Source organism: Miniopterus schreibersii (assembly GCF_964146895.1).
Source record: "Miniopterus schreibersii genome assembly, chromosome: 13".
Taxonomy (NCBI): domain Eukaryota; kingdom Metazoa; phylum Chordata; class Mammalia; order Chiroptera; family Miniopteridae; genus Miniopterus; species Miniopterus schreibersii.
Genome location: NC_138113.1, coordinates 11,324,252 through 11,348,313, shown reverse-complemented (window position 1 = coordinate 11,348,313; position 24,062 = coordinate 11,324,252). Strand labels below are relative to the sequence as shown.

Below are 24,062 nucleotides of genomic sequence, written 5' to 3'. Positions count from 1 at the left end.
GGCTTTGTTTGCATGGGCCTGGTAGCTCTCGTTGGGCCTCCAGGACATTGGTTGTTATGGCCCTTTGCTGGGACACACACCAGGAATGCAGGGCTGTGTGGATGATGTAGAAGCTTCCTGATCCTGGTTCCCATGAGACCTCGTTTTATGGAGGGAACCACGTGGGCGCTGCTGTCCTCTGGGCTTCAGTGCTGAGTCACTAACTCTTTGAAACCCACTCAGCTTTCTCTGCCAGATCAGTCCTTGTCCCTGGCTGGATCACTGTTATGAGGTATGTGAGCTTTGACAAGGGGTGGGGATAACATGCAGTCTAACTGGCCCAAAGGAGACTGAAACAAAGCACCCCTTGGTCAGGCCTCCCTGTTACCTGCCCTTCCCCCGCAGCATTTTACTGGGCTGCCTATTGTCACTGCCATGGCCCCAAACCTTGTTCTTCCTGAGGGATTGGGGGTGGGCATCCATGCCTTCCCTGAGAACCCTGGCACCAGTGTTAAGAGATGGGGGCTGGGTCAGAGCTGGGCTCAGGCCAAGCGCTAATGGTGGTTTATTGGCACGAGGGAAGGTGGGAGTGGGGCTGTGCTCCTGGGCCATCGCTGTGGAGAGGGGAGCACTCAGGAGGAGCAAAGCACTGAGACCCAGACTATGGCTCCATTGAGGCAGACATGGCACGGACTTTTACCACACAAGTTTATTTAAATAAAAGTGAACACATACGCAGGCTGGGTGGCCTGAGGAGGCAGGGGTGGGGGAGGCAGGTGGATGGGAGGCAGACGTACAGGAGGATCTGGGCAGAGTCTGTGTGGTATGAACCAAGCTGCGGAGGGAGTGGCTGGGGGCCTCGGGGCAGTGCTGGGCTTTGGGGCTGGGGGAATGGGGCCCATGGTGGGTGAGTCTGGTGCCAGGAGGTCATTTTCATCCCTCGCATGCTCCCCTCCCTCTCCCTGACCACTGAGGCCTAAGGCACCCCCTCCTCAGTCCCCCTATCCCTCTCCTGACATCAGCCTTCCCCTCAACTACTGGGGAGTCAAAAGACAAAATAAATAAGAATCGGTGAGTCCTGCCATGGCCTGGCAACGGGAAGGGAAGCCAAGCCAGGCACACTGCCCCGGAGCCCATACTGTGAGCCCTGGGAAAAGAACAGGTAAAGTGCAAGGAAAATCCAGTAAGTAAAAATATACCAATGACTTTGTCAAATATACAGCTGCTGGCTGTCAGGGGAGCAGGCGGCTGGCTGGGGTGGGTGGCGCAGCACCCTGGGAAGTGTTGGCCTAAACAGCATAGAGACAACGGAAATAAATAGGGGTGGGGAGTGGGCAGGGGTCCCACCCACTGAGCCAGTGTGGGGCCTCTGCCTGCCCACCTGCCCCATCCCCTCAAGCCCCCTCGCCTGACTCCCCAATGCTGCGGCACCGACACAAAGCACCCGGCCGACCGCTGTAAGGAAAGGATTATAATGTGGGGCGGGGAGTGGGTGGGGAGGCGTGCAGTCAGCCAGGGCCCGAGCCGCCCTCAGTACTCGTCCTGGTCTTCTTGTTGGTGCTCCTCAATCTCATCGTCCTCCGGGGGTGCGAATCCTTCCTGGAGGGTAGGAAGGGGGAGGGAAATGGTGAGCCACGCAGGCCGCTGAGGGTGTGGACTGTATAGGTAGCCTGGGAGCTGGGGCCCGAGTTCTAGTCTTTTCCCAGCTAATGCTCTCTGTGACCTGGGGCTTGTGACTCCAGCTCGCTTTCCTCACGGCTCCTTGTTCTCCAAGGCTCCTTCTGGTCCTATCTCCTCCGGTCTTAGGGGCCAGGCGGAATGGGGCCTCCCCCAATGGGCCTGGGACGTTAGCGAGTGAAGGCAGAGCTCACCTCAGTGGCATAGAGAATGCCAATGATGCCCGAGATAACAGGGCTGTTCTCACTTTCGTGTTCCTGGCAGATGAGTTCAATGTCTCGAAGTTTGCTGAAGTAGAAGTCTCGCTCCTTCTCCAGCCCATCTACGGTCAGCTTCAAATCCAACAGCTGCTTGGGGCGAAGGTGGTGTTCAAGCCAGAGGTCCTGCCTCCACCTCCCCTTCCCACTGACACCCCAAGGGCCTGGCTGCTGTGGCAGGGTCATCTTAGCTGCCTTGCCCACCCCACTCGCCTGCTGGTTGAGTTCAAGAATCTGGGCATCGGTCTCATGGCCACCGTTTCGGGCTGATGGGGGATTCTTCCGAAGGATGCAGGGTGGGGCCACGTTGCTCAGTCGGCCGGAGGTCTGCATGTTTTTGGGGCCTGTGGGGGACGTCCTCTGTGGAACTGCCCAGAGGAGAAAATTTGGGTGGAGCCATGTGAGCCCATAGCTCAGGTGGCAGGAGACGGCCTGGTATGACGAATGTGGGGGCAGGCCCCTGCGAAAGGCAGGCACTCCTGCCCTCCCCTCCTCTCCCACTCAGGGGGCATCTACATCTAGGCCTCAAGCCACAGCCACACATGACACCACAGCAGCTAGGCAGCCCTTTGCCAAGCCTGGGAGAGCAAGGACCACTGGGAACTAAAGAAGGCATGAGGTGTGGGGAGGGAGGAAAGCTGGCCTGAGGGGGCGATGAGGGGAACAGGGATGGGGAACTTGGGAAGTGGGGCCGGGAGGGTTGGGGGCCCTCTTGTCCTGAGCTGAAGCCTGAGGGAAAGCAGCTGGGGCAGGGTCTCAAATCTAGCTCTCGCTGGGTCTTTCCTGACAGAAGCCCCAGTCCAAAGCCACCCTCCATGTGGGTGACCTTGGAGTCTCTGAGTCTCGGAACTGGAGGACACAAAAGAAACCTGTCCCTGCCCCGCCCCGGGCTGCCTGCCGCGCCCTCTGCGGGTCTGACTCGGGGAACAAGCATGCTGGGCCACTCCTCTAGCTAGGGCAGCCCCCTAACAGCCAGCTGCTTCTAATGCAAAGCAAGCAGGGAGTCCGGAGGCCCAGGCAGGGCAGCAGCGCAAACAGGAGGGCCCTGCTATGACGGGTTCAGATGCGGTCTGGGGCTGCTCTTCTCCCTTTCTCTCCCAACCTCCCATCCCCCAAAGGCCCCATTGCTTCCTTCCCTTCTCCTCTAGAAGCCAGACAAAGCCTTATTTCCAGAGACTCCTCTCTTGAGGACTTAGGGCTACGGGCCTTTGGAATGGGGGAAGATAAACCAAGCTTGGCAAGCTCCTGTCCCCAGGCGTCCAGTGGGCAGGGGGCAAGAAGGACGTGTAGTGCTGGCACCAGGCCCTTGGCCTGGATGGACTTGGACAGAGGAACCATGCCACGTGCTGCCCCGTCATCTCGAGGCAAACTTGTTAGCTCACACTACAGAAGGAAGGGCCCTGGGCCTCCCAGCGCCAGCTGCAACCTTGGCTGTTGTCAGTGGCTCTCCTTTTGTAGCAATCTTTGGAGCCCTCTCCTCCCTACTGCAACTCCCCCTGGTCTAAGTGGGCAGCAGGCGGCGGTGTCATCTGAACTCCGTGATAACAGTCTCCTCTAGGCTGGCAGGGCCGGGCCGGGTGGCCGGAGGCACTCCTGGCTATAGAGCCCGGTTGGCCCGGCCCCCCACACTCCCTCCCCCAGCTCGGGCACGTTACCTGCTGTGCCAATGAGTTTCTTGGATTTGTTGAAGATCTGATCACCTGGGTTAGGAGGTGGCGCTACGTCCTGGCCCTGCCGCGCCAGCAGAGGGTTGTATTCCTTTCCATCATAGTTTGCGTCAAAGAATTTCTTAAACCACTGAATAAACTCAAAATTATCTTGGAATTTTCCTTTCACTAATTTCTCTACAGGAATTATCTGAAATAGACCACATAAGCAGAGAACTTTAGCCACCTGTGGCTGGAGGGCTGCCTTCCTCTGTGAGAGGGTGACTGCCCCCAGGAAAGCCAGCCCCTGGGCTGCAGTATCCTCCAGCTCCTCCACTGGGCCCCCTCCCGTGGCACCAGAGCACATGGGAAGGCTGCAGGCCCCAGCCTGGGATCCGAGACAGCCTTCTTCCAGGCACAGGAGAAACTGTGGGGGAGTCCCTTGGTGCTGCTGCCTCCATGTGGGGTGGGGGCTGCTGGAACAGGGGCCTGGGGCCATCGAGGCAGTAAAGTGAGCAAGGGACTTTTCTTGGGCTCTAGGGAAGGAACTTAATAGGAGCAGAATACCAAGCCTCAATTGCTGGGATAGAAAGGGTCCAGAGAGGAGGAAGGGAAAAGAATGTTGTCAGGATGGGATGTGAGGTGCGGGGTTTTCCACTGTGCCTTGAGCTGGGGGATCACTCCCTCTGGAGAGTTGGGGGCGGAGAGAGGTATGAGAGCTGGGATGAGCCAGCAGCCCCCGCTGCCTGTTGGCGGCCCATCTTCTTCCCCAGGGTCACACAGCTCCTCAGGGCCCCTGGGACCACAGCCACCTACTTTGTCGACACCCATCTTCTTGAAAGCTGCTTGCAGCACCTTGAAGTTTTGGATGTATTCATGCTCTAGCTTGGCCTGGAACTTCACCTTCCTCAAGTGCACGCAGCCAGGGAAGAGCATGTCCATGAACTGGCAGTAGGCTGCCCCTGCGGAGAAGCTTACTATTTATTGATGCACCTGTGTGCCAGCACCATAGCAAACACTGTATATACGTAATTTAATACAATCTTAGTGAGGGACATTATCTCCATTTTACAGATGGGGAAACTGAGGCCTAGAGAGGTATACTGACTTTCCCAGGGTTGTACTACAGGAAGAACTGAGATTTGGCTCAGACTGGACCGCGTGCTGTTAACCTTGGGCTTTACTGTCTGTTCCCACTGCCCCACCCCTCCTGCAGCCCTTTCCTTTGCCTTTCCTGCTCTTCCTGGTCCATGGAGACCCTGATTTCTTTCCTTCAACTCCAAACACTGACTAGTTCAGGGCTCTGCCACTCTCCTTAATCCTAATTACAAGTTACGTTCTTTGCTGCGGCTGTTCTGCCTCCCACCTTCCCTCCTTTTCCCTCCAGCAGGGCCCACTTCCCCAGTTCCCAGCCTTCTACCTGAACAGAGCTGTTCTATCTTGGTGTAGTTGAGGTGCAGGGAGTCGTTGACCCACGCAAGCATATCATGGCGACTCAGATTCTCACTGGTCACAGACGTGGAGTACACATTGACGGCCATACCCCAGCTGCAAAGAAAGAAGAGAGGCCAGGTTAGACCTGGAGAACTCGTGCTGTTCTTTAGCTGTAAGGAGAGCAGGAGCTGGACGGTGCCTGGGGAAGTGAGGCATCTTCATCCAGACAGCCTTGCCGTTTCCCTCCTGGACAGGGGACCTCTTCATTCTTTCAACATCTAATGAGTGACTCCCCTATGCTAGAGGTGTGCTCAGAGCCGGCGCAACAAAGTTAAGTAAGATATGATCTCTACCTTTAAGGAGCTTACAGACAGTAACCGCCCCCCCCCCCCCCACACACAGTAGGGCACATACAAAGTTCAGGGATGGTACAAAAAAGGGAGCAATCACTTATGCTTGGCAGGATCAGCAAAGGCTTCCAGGCAGACACGTTGGAGAGGGGAAAGGCGTAGGAATTTTCCAAATGTGCAAAGGGATGTAGAAGGCACTGCAGGCCCAGGGACCAGCAGGAACAGGGCATGGCTTATGCCAGGGCTCTGAGTTGCTCAGCAGGGCTAGGGGCAGGTTCTGTGTAGGGGCGGGGCACAATGCTGTTGGTAGGGATAGATCATGAAGAGTTTTGTTTACCATGAGGAGTTTTTCTGTTTAGACAATGGGAAGCCATTAGAGGTGTTTCGCAGACAGTGTCCTCACCAGATTTGTGTTTTAGAAAGTCAGCTGACCTTGGCCTGACTTCAGATCCCATATTCCTGTGGGGCCTGTGGCATGTGGTCTGCTGGCTGACCCAGGGGCACCTAAATTCTGTTTGTCCAGAACCTTCCCTTAAGACATGCTTCTGCTCCTGTATTCATTATCCCAGTGAATGTCACCCAGTCACCAGGTTAGAAGCCTGTGGGGTTGTCCTAGACAGCCTATTCTCCCTCATCCATATCTAACCAAGTCCTGTGGCTCTGCCTTCCCAATATGCCCTACTCTTCACCACCTCTCCTGCTACCTTGGGGTTTATGCGGACATCCACTCCAGCCAATTCCAGGAGAGACCTCCTAGAACGCCTGCCAGCCTCCAGTCTCCCCAGGCCCTCCCTGACACTCCTGCAGTCAGAGCCTATCTAAAAGCAGCCCTGGCCACATAGCTCCCAGTTTAAGGCACTTGAAATCAGCATTCATGAATGAGACACCCATGGCCAAATTTACCTTGCAGACGTGAACTCTTTAACACTCACAGTGTTGGAAACATTTTTGAATTAGTGCCTGGTATTTTAAAGTTGGGATGTTTCACACAAACAATTTGGGATTTCTGGCTTCTTTTGGCAATCCTGGGCCTATGCTCCCTGCACAGCAACCTGTGTTGGAGCTCAGAGAGGCACCTGCTCTGGCCAGCAGGTAGGAGCCCCTCCCCCAATCTCCCAGCAGAGGCCAAATGTCAGTGCTGTTTGTCACTGACTTGCACTGTTAAGGGAAGAGGGGAATATTTCTTGTAACTAGACTTTATCAGAAAAGGAGAAACAGGAGACAGACCAAAAGGACTATGCACTCAGGAGTTGTGACAGCAAGGTTCTGGAAAAGAATATTTCTCTAGGTTTAATACGCAAAGTGTCTCTGAAGGAAGTGTGCACCCAGACCAGCTCCTGTCCAGACCTATTCTGCTTCTTTGTCAAGATGGTCTGGAACCAAAAGGGATGACACAAAGCCTGCCCCACGCACTCCAGAGGTTTTTTACTAGGCGAGCACCTGAGATTCTCCTGTGGGACTTTCCAATAGGCTGGAGGGAAGCCCAGGTCATGTGCGTGTGTGAATAACTGCATGTATTATATGTAACTATATTACACTTATTATATATTATAACTTGTAATAGGTAATGCTATGTATATAACTATAATACACTACATTTATACATATATATTTTATATACACATACATATATAAAATTCAGAAACACACTGCAAGTGATTCTGATGCACAACCAGACCAGGGATTAGGACCACAGTCCTCATCTGATACCAGGATCAGAGGTTTTGTCTCCACTCAGGACTCGCTCAGGCTCTTCAGGTGATGCTATCTCTGCCCTGGTTGGGGTCCATTTTGGCTCAGGAGAACTCCTCCAAGGCACCCAGGAGTCTCTGCAATGATTCTCTGTCCCACTTGCTCAGAGGTCACTAAGAAAGCAGCTTCCTAGTTCTCTTACTGCTCATCATGATGGGGGGGGGGGCAGGATGCCCTTCTTTTAATTTTCCTTTCTTAGATTTGGCTCTGTAAATACAACTACATTATGGCCAGCAGGTGGCACCCAGGTCCTGAGCAAAGACTCCTTTCAATGTTTCCCCAGCCCCCAGCCCCCCCTGCTCCATTTAGAAAAGGAGCGCCCCTAAGTTTGATCTGGTCCCCCAAAGAGGAAGCCCGGCTGGGTCAAAAGCTGGTGGTGTCAGGGCAGGAGGTTGAGTGGAGTGCTTATTCCTGACCAGCTCTAAACAGTGCTGGGCCAGCTGGAGTGGCGTAGAGGATTGGTCTGCTCTAAGACTGCATTAAACAAACCAACTTCCCTGTTCCCCAAAGCCACACATTAAACTCATCGACAGGCCCAATTCCTGATGACTTTTTATTGGGGGTTGACTCAGGCCTACACTCAAACCAGACCAGCTCCTGGGGGCAGAGGTATATAAAGTATTTGCCCAAGCATCTAGCCCTAAGTGGACCAGTTGCCTCCAATCAGAGCAGAGAAATAGTCTGAGAAAACTCGTGAAGTTACCATACCCATTACCCAGGGCTGCTTCACTTTCCCTGAGATAATGGTAGGCAACCACCCAGAGGGGGTGGGCTCTGTTTCAAGGGCTACAATAGTAGTGTCTTCCAACTCAGACTCCATGTTTCTATCATCGTCTTTGGCACATGGTGACTGTCAGGAGAAATAGCCCCTGATTTGGTTGTGACAACATCTCATCCTCTAGGGCACTTGAAAACCCCATTCAGGATTAGACTGAGGACTTGACCTTGGGAAAAGTCTGCTCTGCAAGGGTCTTGTCTCCTGCTACCATGTGTAGAATCATGGGAAAGGAAGGTTGAGGAGATTTAACCTGGTCACGATGCATTCATTGACAACAGAAAGGTTGTTTTAGCTCTCATCAGGAGAGGTGGAACTGACGGTCATTCTGCGGCCTGAGGCCTTGAAAATGGTCCTCATGACCAAATCTCAACATCCCATGGCCAGAAGAGTTTTGAGAGACCATCCAGTTCCTTCCCAGATACATAGGACTGCACTTAGATCTGTTTTTATATTCCTAAATCATAAATAAGTCTGCGTAACTCTGAAATCTCACATGTAATATTTAAGAACCTTATCACCAGACTAAATCTAATTTTGGCTTTTTGTTTTTAAGTCTTCAGTGGAAATCTATCTTCCACAAATATGTCTTGAAGATAATTCAGGGCCCCAAAGTCTTCTCTAATTCTCTGGTCCCTAGAAGACCCCTCTGCAGTTCTCAGGCCTCTACCTAGCATGGCTATGAAAGACACACCAGTCTTTTACTCCTGAAGTGGGTGTTGGGCATGCTTCCAGCAGGCTCCAAAAGGTGATGCTTAAAGAACACTGAATCTCCAGTCAGACCATTTGGGTTTCAATCCTGGCTCTACCGAATCCTAGCTGTTTGACACTGGGCCTCAGTTTCCTCATCTATAAAATGGGAACAGTAACAGTCCCCGCCTCACAGAGCTGTTATGAGGATTAAGCGAGCCATGTATACAAAGTGCTGAGTAGAGCCTGACACGCAGTAAATATCTAGTAAGTGTTATCAGCATTACTGGGCAGACAGTGAGAATTCAAGGGCACTTGTTTGAGAAGCAGGTGCCCAATACACATCTAGCTTCAGATGTCCAACATGCCAGTCCAGGAGGGACTACACACTGTGCTTTTCCCTGCTCCTTCTGCCTGGAAAGAACCATCTGGGCTTTCTAAAGGTTGGCCTGTGACCATGATACCTCCCCAACTCCAGATTTCCCCATCTGCTTTGTAGATGCCATCCTACCGGCCAGGAAAACTGGAACAGATGTGGTGGGATCAGAAGAGAGAAAATGCTGTGGAGCCTGCCAAAACGTTTCCTGCTCCTGACATGGGGCTATGCCCATTGTCACTGGGCTACCCCTTCCTGTCCAGGCCCAGGGGGGCTAAAGTCACCTGTTTGGAAAATCTGCAAAATTGCTCTCCCTTGCCCCCTTGGATCACACATCCAGGTTATTCTGGGGTTGCATGGAGGCAATTATGTGCAGGCAGAGATGAAGGGACAGGAGGAGCCTGGCTGCCGGGTCACAAAGCCCTGGCAGACCCAGCCAATCACCTTCTTCTCATGGCTGAGCAAAGATTTGACTCATAGGGAGGATTGGCCTCCCTATGAATTAGTCAAAGGTAGAGATGGGGCAGGTAGAGTAGTTCTGGGGTTGGCAGGAACCAGCACATGCCCACCCAGCAGATCAGGACAGGGAGCTGGATGGTGTAGATTCAGGTAGGGACTGGAGCTTCTCCAAGATTCTGTTCTCAGAACACCTTTAGGTCACGCAGCTCTTCCTTAAGATCCTGAACCCCACTGAGGTCCCAGCCGCTGGAGTCCTGGACGTGATGTGTTGAACGATGATCTGAACTCAAGGGGGCTTTCCCCAGGCTGTTCTGGATGTTGCTGCCATACCTTTGTAGCTGCTGTCCAGGGGAAGGAGTCCTTCAGGGAGTTCTGGCCAGACTGCTCTATCTGATCATGACTCAGAGCGGCAACAGAAACCCAGGAGGGGAGTAAATAGAATTCATCACTTGCTAAAATTAATCCATTTCAGTAGGGCCCATTTAGGTGGGCAGGTAGAATGGCAAACCTTTCTTCCTAGAGATTCTTCATGGAGCTCTTTAAGTTTCTTAAACATCTACTTAAGTCAACAGACTTTCAGGATGGGAGCCATCCATCAAACCAAGGTGACCAGCAGCAGAGTCCTGGAAGCTGTGCCGTGTGGTGAAGTGAGGTTTAGTGACAGAATATGTAGCTTGGCTGGCTGCAGGCTCTGCCACTTGCTGCCTGAGAGACTGAGCAAGTAGTGTGAGGTCTCCAAGCCTCAGCTTTCAGGTCTGAGGATCAGAGTGATGATACTATTGAGCACGGGGTTGTCCTGAGGTTAAAGAGGGACCCTGTCTATGGGAGCCAGAGGTTCAACATCACCCAGACTTTGGGGGCTGAGCAACCTTTACAGCAGGCAGAGGATGACTGACATATTTGCCCCACATTCCTCCCAGCGCCCTGGATGAACTCCTCACAGACCCTCTGCTTGGAGACCTCAAGCAGGGACAAGCTTGGCTTTCGGTTGTGGCTCTTGGGCAGGAAGACAGAGCCAAACTTTTGCAGTTGTTGCCCATTTCTTTAACTAGCACTGGCTCAGGGCCCTGTACACAATAGCTGCTTAGTAAATATGTGTTGAACGAGTGAAGGAATGAATGGGAGAGGTGAAACCACAGTGTGGGCTTTCAGGTGACAGGTGGGCTCAGAAAGTCTGGTTTTCTGGCTTCATTTCTTGTTTGTTGCCCTGAGGAGAAGGGAGGAGAGTGGACCACTAGCTGCACTCTGCTAGCTGCACTCTCCGGCCACACAGCCAGATGCAGCCTGAAGCCTCTGGGTGCTCAGCGAGAGATTTAGAAAAGCTCCTCCTCTGATGCAAGTAAAAGAGAAACTGTATGACAAGGTGCTGCCAGGGTCCTTGGAGCAGGGCCTTAGGATGGTTCTGAGAATCTCACTTGCTAACCTGCTGGGAGGACTCCCAGGTCAGGACAGCCTCTCAGTCCAGCTCTGTGCACCTCAGGACCGCCTCTCAGTCCAGCTCTGTGCACCCCTGCAGGGTGGGGAGTCGTCCCCCCCCCCCCCCCGCCCGCCTGCTCAGAGTCCTCCAGTTTTATTTCCTTGCCTTTCTGACAGACTGCTCATATAATCCTTTAACCTTTCCACCAGCAAGTCTACTCTGATGATGTCCAGAACAAACATGACCATGTTCAATGTTAGATTCTCTGTCCTCTCACATAGAATGTGAGTCATTCTTTTTTTTAAAAAAATATATCTTACTGATTTCAGAGAGAGGAAAGGAGAGGGAGAGAGCGATAGAAACATCAGTGATGAGAGAGTCATTGATGGGCTGCCTCCTGCATGCTCCAGCCTGGGGATCGAGCCCGCAACCTGGGCCTGTGCCCTGACCGGGAATCAAACCCCGATCGCCTGGATCCTCGGTCGGCGCTCAACCACTGAGCCATGCTGGTCAGACTATTTTTACTTTTATTTTAAAAAATGAACATAAAGCCAATGATTAAATCTTAGAGGAATGTTAGGGGATGTGATCAATAGCGGAGGTGGGAGAGGTAGTGTTGTTTCAGAAGCCCAGGGAGGGCCCAGCCGCAAGGAGGAGGTTATCTACGCTGCTTAAGGAAGTCACCAGGCCTTAGATGGAGAAACGGTCATTAGACTGTGAGAGAAGAAGTGAAGAAACTCAGTCATTCTGTTGGAGTACGAGGACACAAGCTAGGCCTGCAGATAGCTTTGGAGTCCCAGGTCCCCGGCCCATGAGGATGCTGAGGAGGGAAATCAGGAGTTTGTCCTCAAGGCCATTTGTGTCTGCTGCAGCATGGCAGGTGGGCTGGTGAGAGACTGCGTGCGAGGTGGAGGACACCCTACATCTTTTAGTAAAATTTTGAAATGATACACAGATTTAACACAGGCTTGTGTTCTTTATCTCTACATCCCGCCCATCCTCTTTAGAATTCATATCCTATCCCTAAGTTCTAGATCTCATCCGTCCAAGGAGGCTCATGAGTACAACCTCATGGTCTCTAAAGCTTCCTATGACACTGTGTCCTGAAGGAAAAGAAAGAATGGGGAAAAAAATTAAAATATGACAATGTCTTAACTAAGGTAAATGTTTTAAATATTCATTTACTATTCTGTTTAGCTATGGTTAATCAGAATCCCTTTTGACCTTTGAAAATTTTGTTTTTAAAATTACTCTATTAAGGCAGGGTAGAATTTAAAAAATTATTACTAAGAACTTTAAGAGCCTCAGACTCACTCACTCGTTTTTTTGGAGTGTGTATTCCAGGCACTGAGCCAGGCATGGGGCCTATAGAAAGGAATGAGACCCAGCCTGGGCCCTTGAGGAATTCACGGACTAGGGTGGGAGCTAGACAAGTGAACAAAATAACCAAAGGGCAACACATTACACTACAACCCCCAGACGCAGGAATGGCATGTGGCTTCCTGGGTCAGGGAAGGCTTTGTAGTTTGAGTTTGGTCTTGAAGGAGAAGCTTATCAAGCAAATTAAGAGTCAAGAGGAAAGAGGAATGGATTGGGAGGAGGGAGGGAGCTACAAATAGTTCACCCCAGAATGAATGTTGGGAGCAGACGAGACTGGTTAAAAAGGTTGACAGAAGCCACACACCAGGAGCTCTTTCATCCTGGGGGAAACTCATCAAGGGATTTTTTTCATGTATACAACATATTTGTAACAATACAAAATCATTTGTAACAATACTGTATTTAAAATAACTGAGCATCATTTCCAAAGTGAAATTACAGTAAATGAAATCACAGTGCTTAGAAACTGCATAAAATTTGTAATTCTTGAGGCTTTATCTTTTCCAGTAAAAACTGAAGAGATTCCCAAGTGCTGCTTGCAGAAATCAGTACCCCTCCAAATTTTTGTAAACTCTTTATTTTAAAATAATTTTAGACTCACGATTGCAAAATAGGACAAAGAATTCCCATGTATTTTCCTCCAGCTTCCCCAACGACATCTTACATAACAACTGTGAAAGTTAGGAAGTTGACACTGGCATATTTTATTAACTAAGCTACAGACCTGATTTGGAATTCATCAGCTTCTACATGCACTCTTTTTGTGTGTGTGTAAAGTCTATGAACTTTATCACACACAGATTCATGTAATCACCACCCTATTAGGACACGGAACTGTTCTATAACCTCCAAGAAACTCCCTGATGCTAGCCCTTTATAGCCATGATCCTCCCCCCACTCTAAGCCCTGGCAACCACAGGTCAGTTTTCCATCACTATAATTTTGTAATTTTAAGAATGTTATATAAATGGGATCATACAGTAACTTTTTGAGACTGGCTTTTTTCCCCCTCAGCATAATGCCTTAGAGTCCCATCCAAGTTGTTGCATGGATTAGTTCTGTTTTATTGCCGAGTCATATTCCAAACAACAGCACAAGTGTGAATGCACCACAGTTTATTCATTCACCCCGTGAAGGACATCTGGGTTGCTTCCAGTTTGGGGCGACTACCAAAAACCCTGTGAGAACTTCCCTGTTCTTTCTTGCTTTGTCCATGAGTCTGGCTCTGGGTGAGATCTCTCCTTATTTTCCTGTTTTTGAACCACAAATCTGGTTGGGGTTTGTAGCTGGAAGGCATTAGGCTGGGGCGAGGGACTGAGGAGACACAGTGCACAAGCAACTCTTTGGACTGACTGTTGGCAGAATTCCGGGTTTGTCTCCGCCTAAACCTGTCTGGGCCCCTGCCGGCCAGATTCTTGCTGCTTACGTGCATTTACACTAACCCAGATCTGTGAACCCAGCTTCCTGGTGAGCATGCACCTCACTATCTAGCCTTATTTTGAAAGTCCTGGCACAATTTCACCAAGGAGGCTTTAGAATTATGGCCGATTCAGGGAGCCTTCACTATGACCAAAGCTGAGAGGCGCTTTAGAACAAAAAGAGAATAAAGTTTCAAATATCCAATTGTTTGAGGATTATTGGGGCTGAGGTACAGAATGGCCTGTCTAAATTTCTACCCAAATTGCACAAAACCCTCTTAAATCAGAGGCTAAAGAAGGACTACGATAGTCAAAAGTATAATAAAGGATTCATCATATCTAGAACAAGTCCTTGTAACACCCCTACACTCAGTCAAAAAACTCAATGGATGGGCAGAGATTTACTTGGGGCTATAAATAGAATAGCTATTCCCTGAGCAGACCAAGTACTCTCTTATCTCTACTGCCTCCTGAGGTTGTATTTTATTTTATTTTATTATTTTATTTTAACTATATCTTTATTGGTTTAAGGGAGAGATAGAAATATCAATGATGAGTCATTGATCGGCTGCCTCCTGCACGCCCCCAAATGGGAATCGAGCCCACAACCCGGGTATATGCCCTGACCGGGAATCAAACTGGGGTCTCCTGGATCATAGGTCGATATTCCACCACTTAGCCACACCGGCTGGGGCCCAAGGTTGTATAGTTGTAGATGTAAGTTCTGCTTTTTTTTTTTTTTTTACACTGTTTCTTTAGATCAAAATAGTCAATTTGTTTGCCATCTGGGAAAATCAACAATATACCTGGAGTGTTATGCCCCAAAGATTTGCTTAGGCTTCTCCTTTTCATAGGTCCTCACACACCACCTGAAGGGCCTTGGATTTCCCTGTGATTCTTTATGTGGATGACCTTCTGTTGGATCCCACAGGTGAGGTAAGCTCTATGATTGATTCTGGTTATCTACTGTTTTCTTTCAGAAAGGGCATAGAATTTCACAGAAAAGTTACAATTTTGTCAAAGTGAAGTTCATTACCAAGGACATGATTTTCCCCATGGAGGTAAATCCTTTACTTCTGGCAGACTATAGGCCATTCAAAACTTTCCAACTTTTCTGAAACTATCACATTCATAAGTTAACCAAGTCCTCCCTCCTCTGTATGCAAATCACTTCCTTAGGAATCTGGACATTAAGAGGCCTTATGTAAGTTTAACCAGGCCCTTCAACAACCACCCACTCTGGGCTTATCTAATTATCATAACATTTCTACCTATGTGTACATGTGAGATCAGGACACACCTTTCTCATCAGACATCAACAGTCTACTACAGTCTCTCCTGACCCATGGCAAAGCCTCCTTATCTCTCCTGTGGGCAGCAGCCCTAGCAGCTAAGCTAGAGGGGGCCTCTGCACACCTGGTTTTAGGGTCTCCTTTAAATTTGATGGTATTTCATGCTGTAGAATATTTGTAGCTTACTGAAAATATACATTTCTTGTAAACCGGATTACCACCAGTGAAATCCTATTTCTCCCTACATATTTCTATTCACTGCAGTAATACTTTGAATTCTGCTACCCTCCTTTTAGATGCCATGTTTTCAATGAGGTCATTTTGGCCCACTGGTTTCTGCTGTAGGAAAAAGAGATTGTTAGATAATTCAAGCAACAGAAAAACTGGGCATTAAGAACCAAAACTCTTGCCACTCAAAGGAAGCAAAATCTCAAATGCTCCCTTTGAAACATGGTTGGTGAGAGTGTCATTTAGTAAAATCTTTTTGGATGGCAATTTGGTAAAAAAATATATATATGTGTGTGTGTGTGTATATATGTAAAGCCTTTATATTTTACATACTCTCTGACTTTAATTCTACTTCTAGGAATTTTATACTAAAATTGTGGATGTGTATAAAACTTTAAACATAAGCATATTTATAATGATGAAGAACTGGGGACAAGTGAAATGACCACCAATAACGAATTGTTAAATAAACCATGGTAGTACACCTAAAGCACTCAGCTGCTTAAGCGAGCGATGTTGTTGAAGAACATGTGATGGCTTTTTGGCACTGTTGGCTGGCGACTCAGCACCCATTCCCAACACCCTTCTCCCCGCCTGTCTCCACTATGGAGGTCAGAAAAAGGAAAAACTTGCTTCCCAGCCCAGCGGTGTCTCCTGGGGAGCTTTTCTACCTCTCCCCATAAATACACAAACACACACCTCTCTAGAAAGAGACTCCGGTATGGGGAAAAGTTTCCTAAATGATTCTGATTTGCTCGCCAACCTGTTTGAGAACCAATTTTTCCCCCTAACTCCATCATTAATGAAGAGCTTTCCCTCCCCATTTATTTTTTTATTTCTCTCTTTATATTGGTGTGAATTCACAGATTATTTTACTCAGTGGGTTATAATACATTACTATGACTTCTTTTGATGTTCACATTGTCCCAGCATTGGCCACTGGGAGCCCCTTCCCACTGGCTCCTCTCTTTATTGACATATCCTCAATATTCTTGGAGGAGTTCCTTACTTTCTGGTGCAATAAGATGTTCCAGGCTCAATTTATACTGTCCCTGCCTCAGTCTTGGAACAGGCCATTTCTCTAAGGATTCCTGGACCTTTTAGGGGAGAGTAAAAACCACTTATGAAGATTTAATGATCATATTAATATTTACGATAAAGAGGACTGAGCAAAGTTAGGAAAGAATAAGAAAGATCCCCCTCTTTGATTATGACTAATAAGCAAGGGTCACCAATTATGAGCTAGAGCCTTTTTAAAAACAAAGTTTTATTGGAACACAGTTATGCTCACTCAGTTACCTTTTGTCTATGGCTGCTTTCATATTTTTTTATAATTTAAAAAAAAATATTGATTTCAGAGAGAGGAAAGGAGAGGGAGAGAGAGAGATAGAAACATCAATGATGAGAGAGTCATTGATCGAGGCTGCTTTCATATTACATTCGCAGAGCTGAGTAGTTTTGACAGAGACTGTATGGCTTGCAAAGCATAAAATATTTTCAACACATCCTGGTCCTTACAGGAAATGTCTGCTGATCCCTGCTAACAAGAATCCATACGTTGTAGATGGGATTACCTCTCAGGAGGAAGAGTGTGACTTGGAGACACTGTAAATAGGACCAATGCATCTTCCTAGATGTCATAGGGCAGCATCTTCATCAACACAAAATAAGCTACAGACTTGGAAAAACTAACATGTCAGGATGTAGCATCTGGTTGTAATTATAAACAGAGGGAGTGGTTACCGTGGAATATAGAAAAAAGGATGGCTGGAAAGTAAAACTACACTAGTGTAATTTTAACATTGTCCAATGGAGTGGTACTCTGTTTAGTTGACATTGGTATTCTGGTCACTAGGACAGTGTCTCTTCTAGCAGAGAGAGGAGAATTAATCAAGCTTGGCCACAGTGTGGATGACATACAATTTCTTAATGTCTTCCAACTCTATTTGCTTGGATTTTGTGCTCACAAAGCAAGCTCTGATTACTTTTCTGATTTTCAAGACACCACAGTATAGGGAAGTTTATCCCTTGCTCTATTAAATTTTCTTTTTGGTACAAATGTGCCTGAGCAAATAAATGTAAGTCAGTTTTCTCAGGGCTCAGTGACCTTAAGGAGAACTGACCATTAAAATATCAAATCTAAAGACATGAGAGACTAGATCCTGAACTGTGTCAATTCCCTTAGAATAGGGCACACAATAAAACAGCTAGATCCTCATAACATTTCTCTCCAAGTGGGCAGATGCAAAAGTATGCTGAAATGTTGGACAGCTCCCACCCACAAAGATTAGGGCTCCAGCCAAATTCTGGGGTATCCTGGAAGCATTCCTTTAAGTCAGTGTTTTCAATAAGTCTCTGTCTTGTGGGAGCCCACCCCCTACTCAGGAGAGCATGGCTCTCAAGATTTCCATTATAATTCTGTCTTTCCTGACAGACACGATCTTTCAGACCCAACCCGTGGTCAGGACCAAGATGAGCCCACAGTAGTAGGAAAAAGAGCCAGCACTGCCCTATTTCCTAAGTCTAGCAAACATTAGAATTGCTAGGCTTGTCCTCAACTATGCCATCTCATTGTATCAAATGATTACCACAGAGTATATTAAAGCTACAACATGAATTCAGGGGCAGGGGCAGTGTTTCATATTTGTATTTTTAATTTCAAAGCATGGGCCCAAAGTAGGTGCTTAATGCTTGTTGAGTGACCTGTCTTCTCTTCCCCTCAAACAATCCATCCCCAACTCCTAGAATAAGTCACTATTTAAAAAAAAAATGATCTGCCCTGGCCCGGTAGGTGGGTTGGTTGGAGCATCCTCCTGATGTGATGGTTGTAAGTGCCAGCCCTGGTCAGGGCACATGCAGGGAGCAGCCAGTGGGTGCGCAGAGGAGTGGAGCAGCACACTGATGATTCTCTCGCTCTCCCTTTCTAAAATCAATCAATCAAAAAAATTTTAAAAATTATCTGAGAACATTACTCAGTAAGAATGAGTGTTTCCTCTAAAATAGGACTTTAAAATCATGTTTTTTTCTCCCAACTGGCAAACAATTCTTTAGTACTAATTTTTTTGACAGAAAGTATTGCTATAGCTTTTAGATGTAAATGTAATAAATATAAACATACCTCATTTATTCTTCTCCCTCAGTTACAGCAGTAATAACAGTGCCTATTTCCCAAAACCATGAAATTAAACAATTATACACACCAATTTCTCAGAGGAAGTTGGCACAAAGGAAGGATATGTGTGGGATGGTGGTGGTGAAGGTCAGGGAACCAGTTCTCACATATGTGGACAAAGAAGGTCAAAGCGAAAGTCTAGCATGATTTATTACAGTGAGTGATTTCAATATGGGAGGAAGAATGCCCATTAATTCTAGTGGAATGGAGAGAACACACACAGGTATTAGCTGTGCACCTCTGGCCAGATTAAGATTTTGAGAGTCTGATCTAGAAATGTAAGACTGGGAGTGGATGCCTAGAAGTTGCCAGGGCCTTCCAGAGAGATCATTTAGGCAATCTCATGACTGCAGAATTCAGAGATAGAAAGGAGATACTAAGGAAACTGTGTGAAAATGAGCTCATTTCTTTTTTATTTCTGCAGGGCTCTACAAAGTGAATGGGGAGTTTTATTCTGTTTGTAAAAAAAAAGTAGGGGTTACTCTGGAGCAGGCAGACAGGAATCATAACTATAAAGTAGTGACTTTTAAAAAAATCCTCACCAGAGGATATGTTTATTGATTTTTTATTTTATTTTTTGAGAGAGGAAGGGAGAGAGGGGAACGTGGAGAGAGAGAGAAACATAGATGTGAGAGAGACACATTGATTGGTTGCCTCCCACACGAGCCCCAAATGGGGCTGGGGATCAAGCCTACAACTGAGGTGCATGCCCTTGGCCAGAATCGAATCCAGGACCCTTCAGTCCATGGGCCGAAGCTCTGACCACTGAGCCACACCAGCCAGGGCTTCCTGGGGATTTTTTAAAGCTGCAGCTGCCCCATCCCCTACCTTAGGATTCTGATTCAGTAGACTGGTGACCCCAAAGTCCTTGCTCTTAACCCACTCCTCTAGGCTCCCTCTCCTTCTATGATAGTCTGCAGTTACACATCCTAGAAAGTCCCCATGGGAGCAGAGCAGACAGTCCTGACATCCTTACACCATGCTCTCACTTAGCCATCTTATTTTCTTTGCTTCCAGCATCTTCTCTCCCACACCAAGTCTTTACTTTGTAGTTTTATATCATCTTTCATCTGAGAAGTTCAAAGTACTCCCAACACTGACCTCATGGTTGGGCAATGAGAGCAGGCAATAACCTCATTTTATAGAAGGGTATATTAAAGGGCCTATTTGGAGGCCCCAGAGAGTTCACTTTCCTACCATGGTGAGTCAACCCTGAAGCTGAAGACAGAATCCAAGGCTGCCTTCATTTGTTCAGGATGTTATTGTCCTTTCCCTGAATTGCACAGACTCTATCACTTTTCTCATGAACCGAGGTAGCGTATGGAAAACAGCCTGCACAGTGCCCAGCTCCCAGCAGAGACAAGTCACTTCTCTCCTTGACCACAACCAAGCAGGGGCTGCCCAGGTGCTCTGGAGCTCAGTGGGCATTTCGTGATGTTCTGCAAAACAGCCATCAGAAATTCCAGAGCCTTTTCTCTAAGGGTGTCAAGGAAAACTTCAAAATGCCATCAAACAACGAAAGAGACAGACAGTTGCATCTCAAGGCTTCGCTTCTGTGTTGGTTCGGGAGACAAGGGTGCTGTAATGAATGACACAGCTGCTTATGAAAAAGTTGAGGTGGTGAAGCTGTCTACCTGGCAGACAGCAAGAACGAATAATAAGCCTGGGACTTCGCAGCACACAGTGGGGCTGAGCTCATGTACAACTCTTTCCTAGGTCCAGGGGCTGCAAAGAGAAGGGCAGAATTTTTTTTCTGCTAAGGAATGGCAAGGGTCACATTAGGCTTTGGGCAGTCTTTCAAGCCAAGAACCTTCACCTAGGTACCTCAAGAAGGACCACTCTCTAGAGCAGAGGTTCTCAGAATTTAGGGTGCACAAGAACCACCTGACTGGTCCATCACTGATGCAGATCCCTGAGTCTCCCCCCCCCCCCCGGCCCCGGCCCAGTGAGGGACAGTCCTGGGCGGGGGCTCAGGAGTCTGTATTTTCCACAGGCTTTCCTGGTGAGTCAGTTGTAGTACCACACTTGAGACCATCCTGCCCTAAAGAACACATGCCAATTTCCCATTTACCTGCTCCTGCCCCTGTTAAGTCAGTGGTCTGTCCAGCATCAAGCTGGGACATGGGAAAGCATGGTTTTTTTACATTGCAGTTTTCCTTCATCTCCAACTGCTTCAGTCTTCTTTCTGGTTGGATTCCAAAATGTGGTGATAGAGTAAAGCAACTTGGGGAACAAATATGAAGAAATATGCTGACTTTCCATATGGACGCTGAACAATTTCAATGGTCATAGCTATTAATGACCACTTAGTTCATTGGTTTTGTCTGCCACCATTTACTTATTTATTTTTATAAGAGAAAGTTTATTTAGAGTGTCACAGAGGAAGAAGTGAGCCATAGAAGAAATGGGCTCAGGAAACAAGTTACAGAAAGAAGCAAGGAAAACATGCCTGGGGATGGGAGTGGGGAAAGGCATGGGCGTGCTCCATAGAGAGAACCGCTTTTCTGCCACCATTTAAAAAGCAGCTAAATGTGTGCAGTGTTCTTTCTTGATAATCATATACGCAAACTTGAGAAAAGAGCTAGAGACTAGGACAGATGCTATCTCACACCACCACAGATGGCTGAGATGCTGGAATGTCCCTGCATTAAAAACTGTCCAGGAGGAGCCTCTCCTCCACTAAGCAGGATGCTGGTCCCGTGAAAGACACTAGTGCTACCTCACTGTGGCTGCTCAGACTGTAAGGCCAGGAGACACACCGTGTAACAGTGGCCTTGGCTGTTAGAACCTGGCCTCCCCCTAGCAGGCCTGCCTGCCTAGGATGTGGGAGTAGAATTGTCAAGAGAGGTGGCCCCAGGATGATGGGTCCTTTTTTGTCCCCTACCTTGAGCTTTATCCGCTAAACTAGAGCAAGTGTCCAACAAGCTGCTTGCTTTAAAGTGAAACTCGTTAATTGGAGTTTCAGGTCTTGGTGTTATGAAAAGAGGAGCTGAAGCAGAATTAAGCCATTAATTATTTGGCAAGGTTCCAAAGCATTTACTCTAACATCTCACGTTTTACAAGCACGCACGACACCTCTGTCTAACGCCTTGACCTAGAAATGAGTTTGAGTGGTTAGGAACATGGACATTTCTGTCCTACTGGACTCTTCTCTGATCCCTTTATTGGTTGTCAAATCTCTTTTCAAAATTCTCCAACTTTATACTCAACCATCAAAAACTTTTCCAAATAGGCATGAGAGTTTTCTAGATCATTTTAATGTTGAGAATTAATTCTCTTTCCCAGTCCCAACTCTACTTCTTTGAAGTCAGCATGCCTTTCATCTGTAAATATGAAAATAAACATCAATAATTAATGCATTCCCATCCTCTTCAAGTGGGAAGTTTTATTTACTTCTGAGGAAGAAATTCGTATTTCCCGGAGCTAGAGAGCCAGGCAGATGCAGGAGGGAACTCTGCCTTTGATGGTCTTCATGCAGATTCAAACTGCCTCAAGCAATTTCATCTGCCTTCAAGGACAACTATTACTCTGTTGCTCCCTCCTGAGTTCTTACCTCCTGATGGAAATATGTTTCAAATGGTAGCTCTTCAGCTTCTCACTGTCCCTTCTGACCAGCAACCCCATGAACCACTCCCATCTTTTATGATGGGAGCCATAACATCTCCCAGGCGCCCTGTAACTCTCCCAGGACAATGAACTTGCCACATTACCTTTAATCCCACTACCCGGTATACTTTCTGTGCCTCATCCTTTGGTTCATCCCAGGGGACTGTGTCTCCACAGGCACCAGCTTTATGACTGATGGCTGCATGAGATGCCCTTACAGGCGCATTCAGCTTAGTGTGTCTGATAGGCACCAAAGAGAAGTGCTGTACAGGACCTCCCACCCCATGTACATCACCATCATCATCTCAAAGCTTAAAGGGAGAACGTCACCTTGTCTAGCTCACATTCATTCCTCCACCTTTTTAGCACAGCTGACCTTGGCCCTTCTATCTTTTTGGCCTAGGAGAACCTGTGAGGGTAACGCTTCTCCTGTTTCCTACCTCTGCATTACGAAGTGTTCCCTTTGGTACTGCCTTTCTTACTTCAACGACTAGCATCTAATGTGAACGCTTGGGGATGTGAAGAGATCCATCATTCCTATCCACACCCATTAGGATTGTACAGATTGTGGCAGGCCCCCCAAAATGTCCAGGTTGCAATCCCTGGAACCTCTGGATATGTTACCTTAAAAGGTAAAGGGGGCTTTTTACGAAGATGGCACCAAGAGCAAAGAAGGAAGCCCCTGCCTCTCCCAAAGCCAAAGCCAAAGCCAAAGCCAAAGCAAAGGCTTTGAAGGAAAAGAAAGTAGTGCTGACAGGCATCCCCAGCCATAAAAAAAAAGGAGATCCACACACCACCCACCCTCCAATGGCTGAAGACACTGAGGCTCCGAAGGCAGCCTAAATATCCTTGGAAGAGCCCACCAAGAAGAAACCAGCAGGACCACTATGCCATCACCGAATTCCCCAACTACCGAGTCACCCATGAAGAAGGTAGAAGACAGTAATACACTGTGTGGATGTCCAGGCCAACAAGCACAAGATGAAACAGGCTGTGAAGAAGCTCTATGACATTGACGTGGCCAAGGTCAACACCCTGATCAGGCCTGATGGAGAGAAGAAGGCATACGTTCCACTGGCTCCTGACTATGATGCTTTGGATGTTGCCAACAAGATTGGGATCATCTAAACTGAGTCTAGTTGGCTAATTCTAAATATAAAAATTTTATACTGGGGGAAAAAAAGGTAAAAGGGGCTTTGAAGATGTAATTAGATTAAAGATTTTGTGATGGGAAAAACATCCTGGATTATCCAGGTGGGCAGGAGGGTCAGAGAGAACATGTGATGATGGCAGCTGAGAGTGGAGTGATGCAGAACCACGAGCGAGGCCGGCAAGCAGCCTCCAGGAGTTGGGAAAGGCAAGGAAACAGATTTTCTCCTAGATCCTCCAGAAGAAACAGCCTTGCTGACACCTGGATTTTAGCCCACTGTGTTAGTTTCCTGTGGCTGCTTTAACAAATTACCACAAATTGGGTGACTTAACACAATAGAAATTTATTCTCTCTCTGTTCCCGGAGGCCAGAAGTTCAAAATCAAGGTGTCAGCAGGACTGCACTCCCTCTGAAGGTTCTAGGGGTAATCTGTTCATTGTCTTTTCTAGTTTCTGGTGGCTCCAGGCATTCTGTGCTTGTGACCACATCACTCCAGTCGCTGCCTCTGTGGTCACACTGTTTCTTCCTTTTCTCCCTCAAAACTCCCTCTGCCTTCCTCTTAAAAGGATACACATGACTGCACTAGGGCTCACCCAGATAAGCTAGGATAAGCCTCTCCTATTAAAATTCTTAATCACACCTTTTGTCATAGAAGGTAATATTCATTTTTTTTGTCATATAAGATAATATTCACAGGTTCTGGGAATTAGGCCACTATATCTACTGACAAGGATTTTGGACTACTGACCTCCAGAACTATGACAGATCTGTATTGTTCTAAGCTACTAAACCCATGGTGATTTGTTACAGCAGCAATAGGAAACTAATACACGGATATTTTCTCCCACTTGGACTCTCTGAGCTGAGGAGTCCTTCTTTGTTCTCTCTCTCATTAAGGTCATTCTGTTGATTGCCCTGTGGTTATGGCACTTTTCTGGGCCACACCTGAAGTGTGGGCTTCCCGAGTCTACTTCTGCCATGTTCTTTCTATGAGAATGGCTTCA

The 24,062-nt window shown here is 47.7% G+C and overlaps 1 protein-coding gene and 1 pseudogene across 4 annotated transcripts in view; one reads left to right on the top strand and one right to left on the bottom strand.

Annotated features, from left to right (window-relative positions):
* Nucleotides 1-648: 648 nt before the first annotated feature.
* The window catches only part of MAPRE3 (microtubule associated protein RP/EB family member 3), a 39,489-nt gene continuing 16,075 nt past the window's right edge, over nucleotides 649-24,062 (bottom strand). For 2 of the 3 annotated variants that reach the window (XM_081157006.1, XM_081157008.1), the window contains 6 exons: nucleotides 4,980-5,107; nucleotides 4,376-4,521; nucleotides 3,569-3,770; nucleotides 2,127-2,281; nucleotides 1,851-2,003; nucleotides 649-1,578 (listed from right to left, as the gene is read on the bottom strand). In XM_081157006.1, coding sequence (XP_081013132.1) covers nucleotides 1,510-1,578; nucleotides 1,851-2,003; nucleotides 2,127-2,281; nucleotides 3,569-3,770; nucleotides 4,376-4,521; nucleotides 4,980-5,100 — 846 coding nt within the window. In that variant the 5' untranslated portion in view covers nucleotides 5,101-5,107 and the 3' untranslated portion in view covers nucleotides 649-1,509. The remainder of the gene's footprint in view (nucleotides 1,579-1,850; nucleotides 2,004-2,126; nucleotides 2,282-3,568; nucleotides 3,771-4,375; nucleotides 4,522-4,979; nucleotides 5,108-24,062) is intronic. The other variant, XM_081157007.1, reaches the window with a different exon arrangement.
* On the top strand, nucleotides 22,557-23,036 carry LOC308566382 (large ribosomal subunit protein uL23 pseudogene; annotated as a pseudogene). Its single transcript has one exon. The product of its transcript is annotated as a large ribosomal subunit protein uL23 pseudogene (transcript).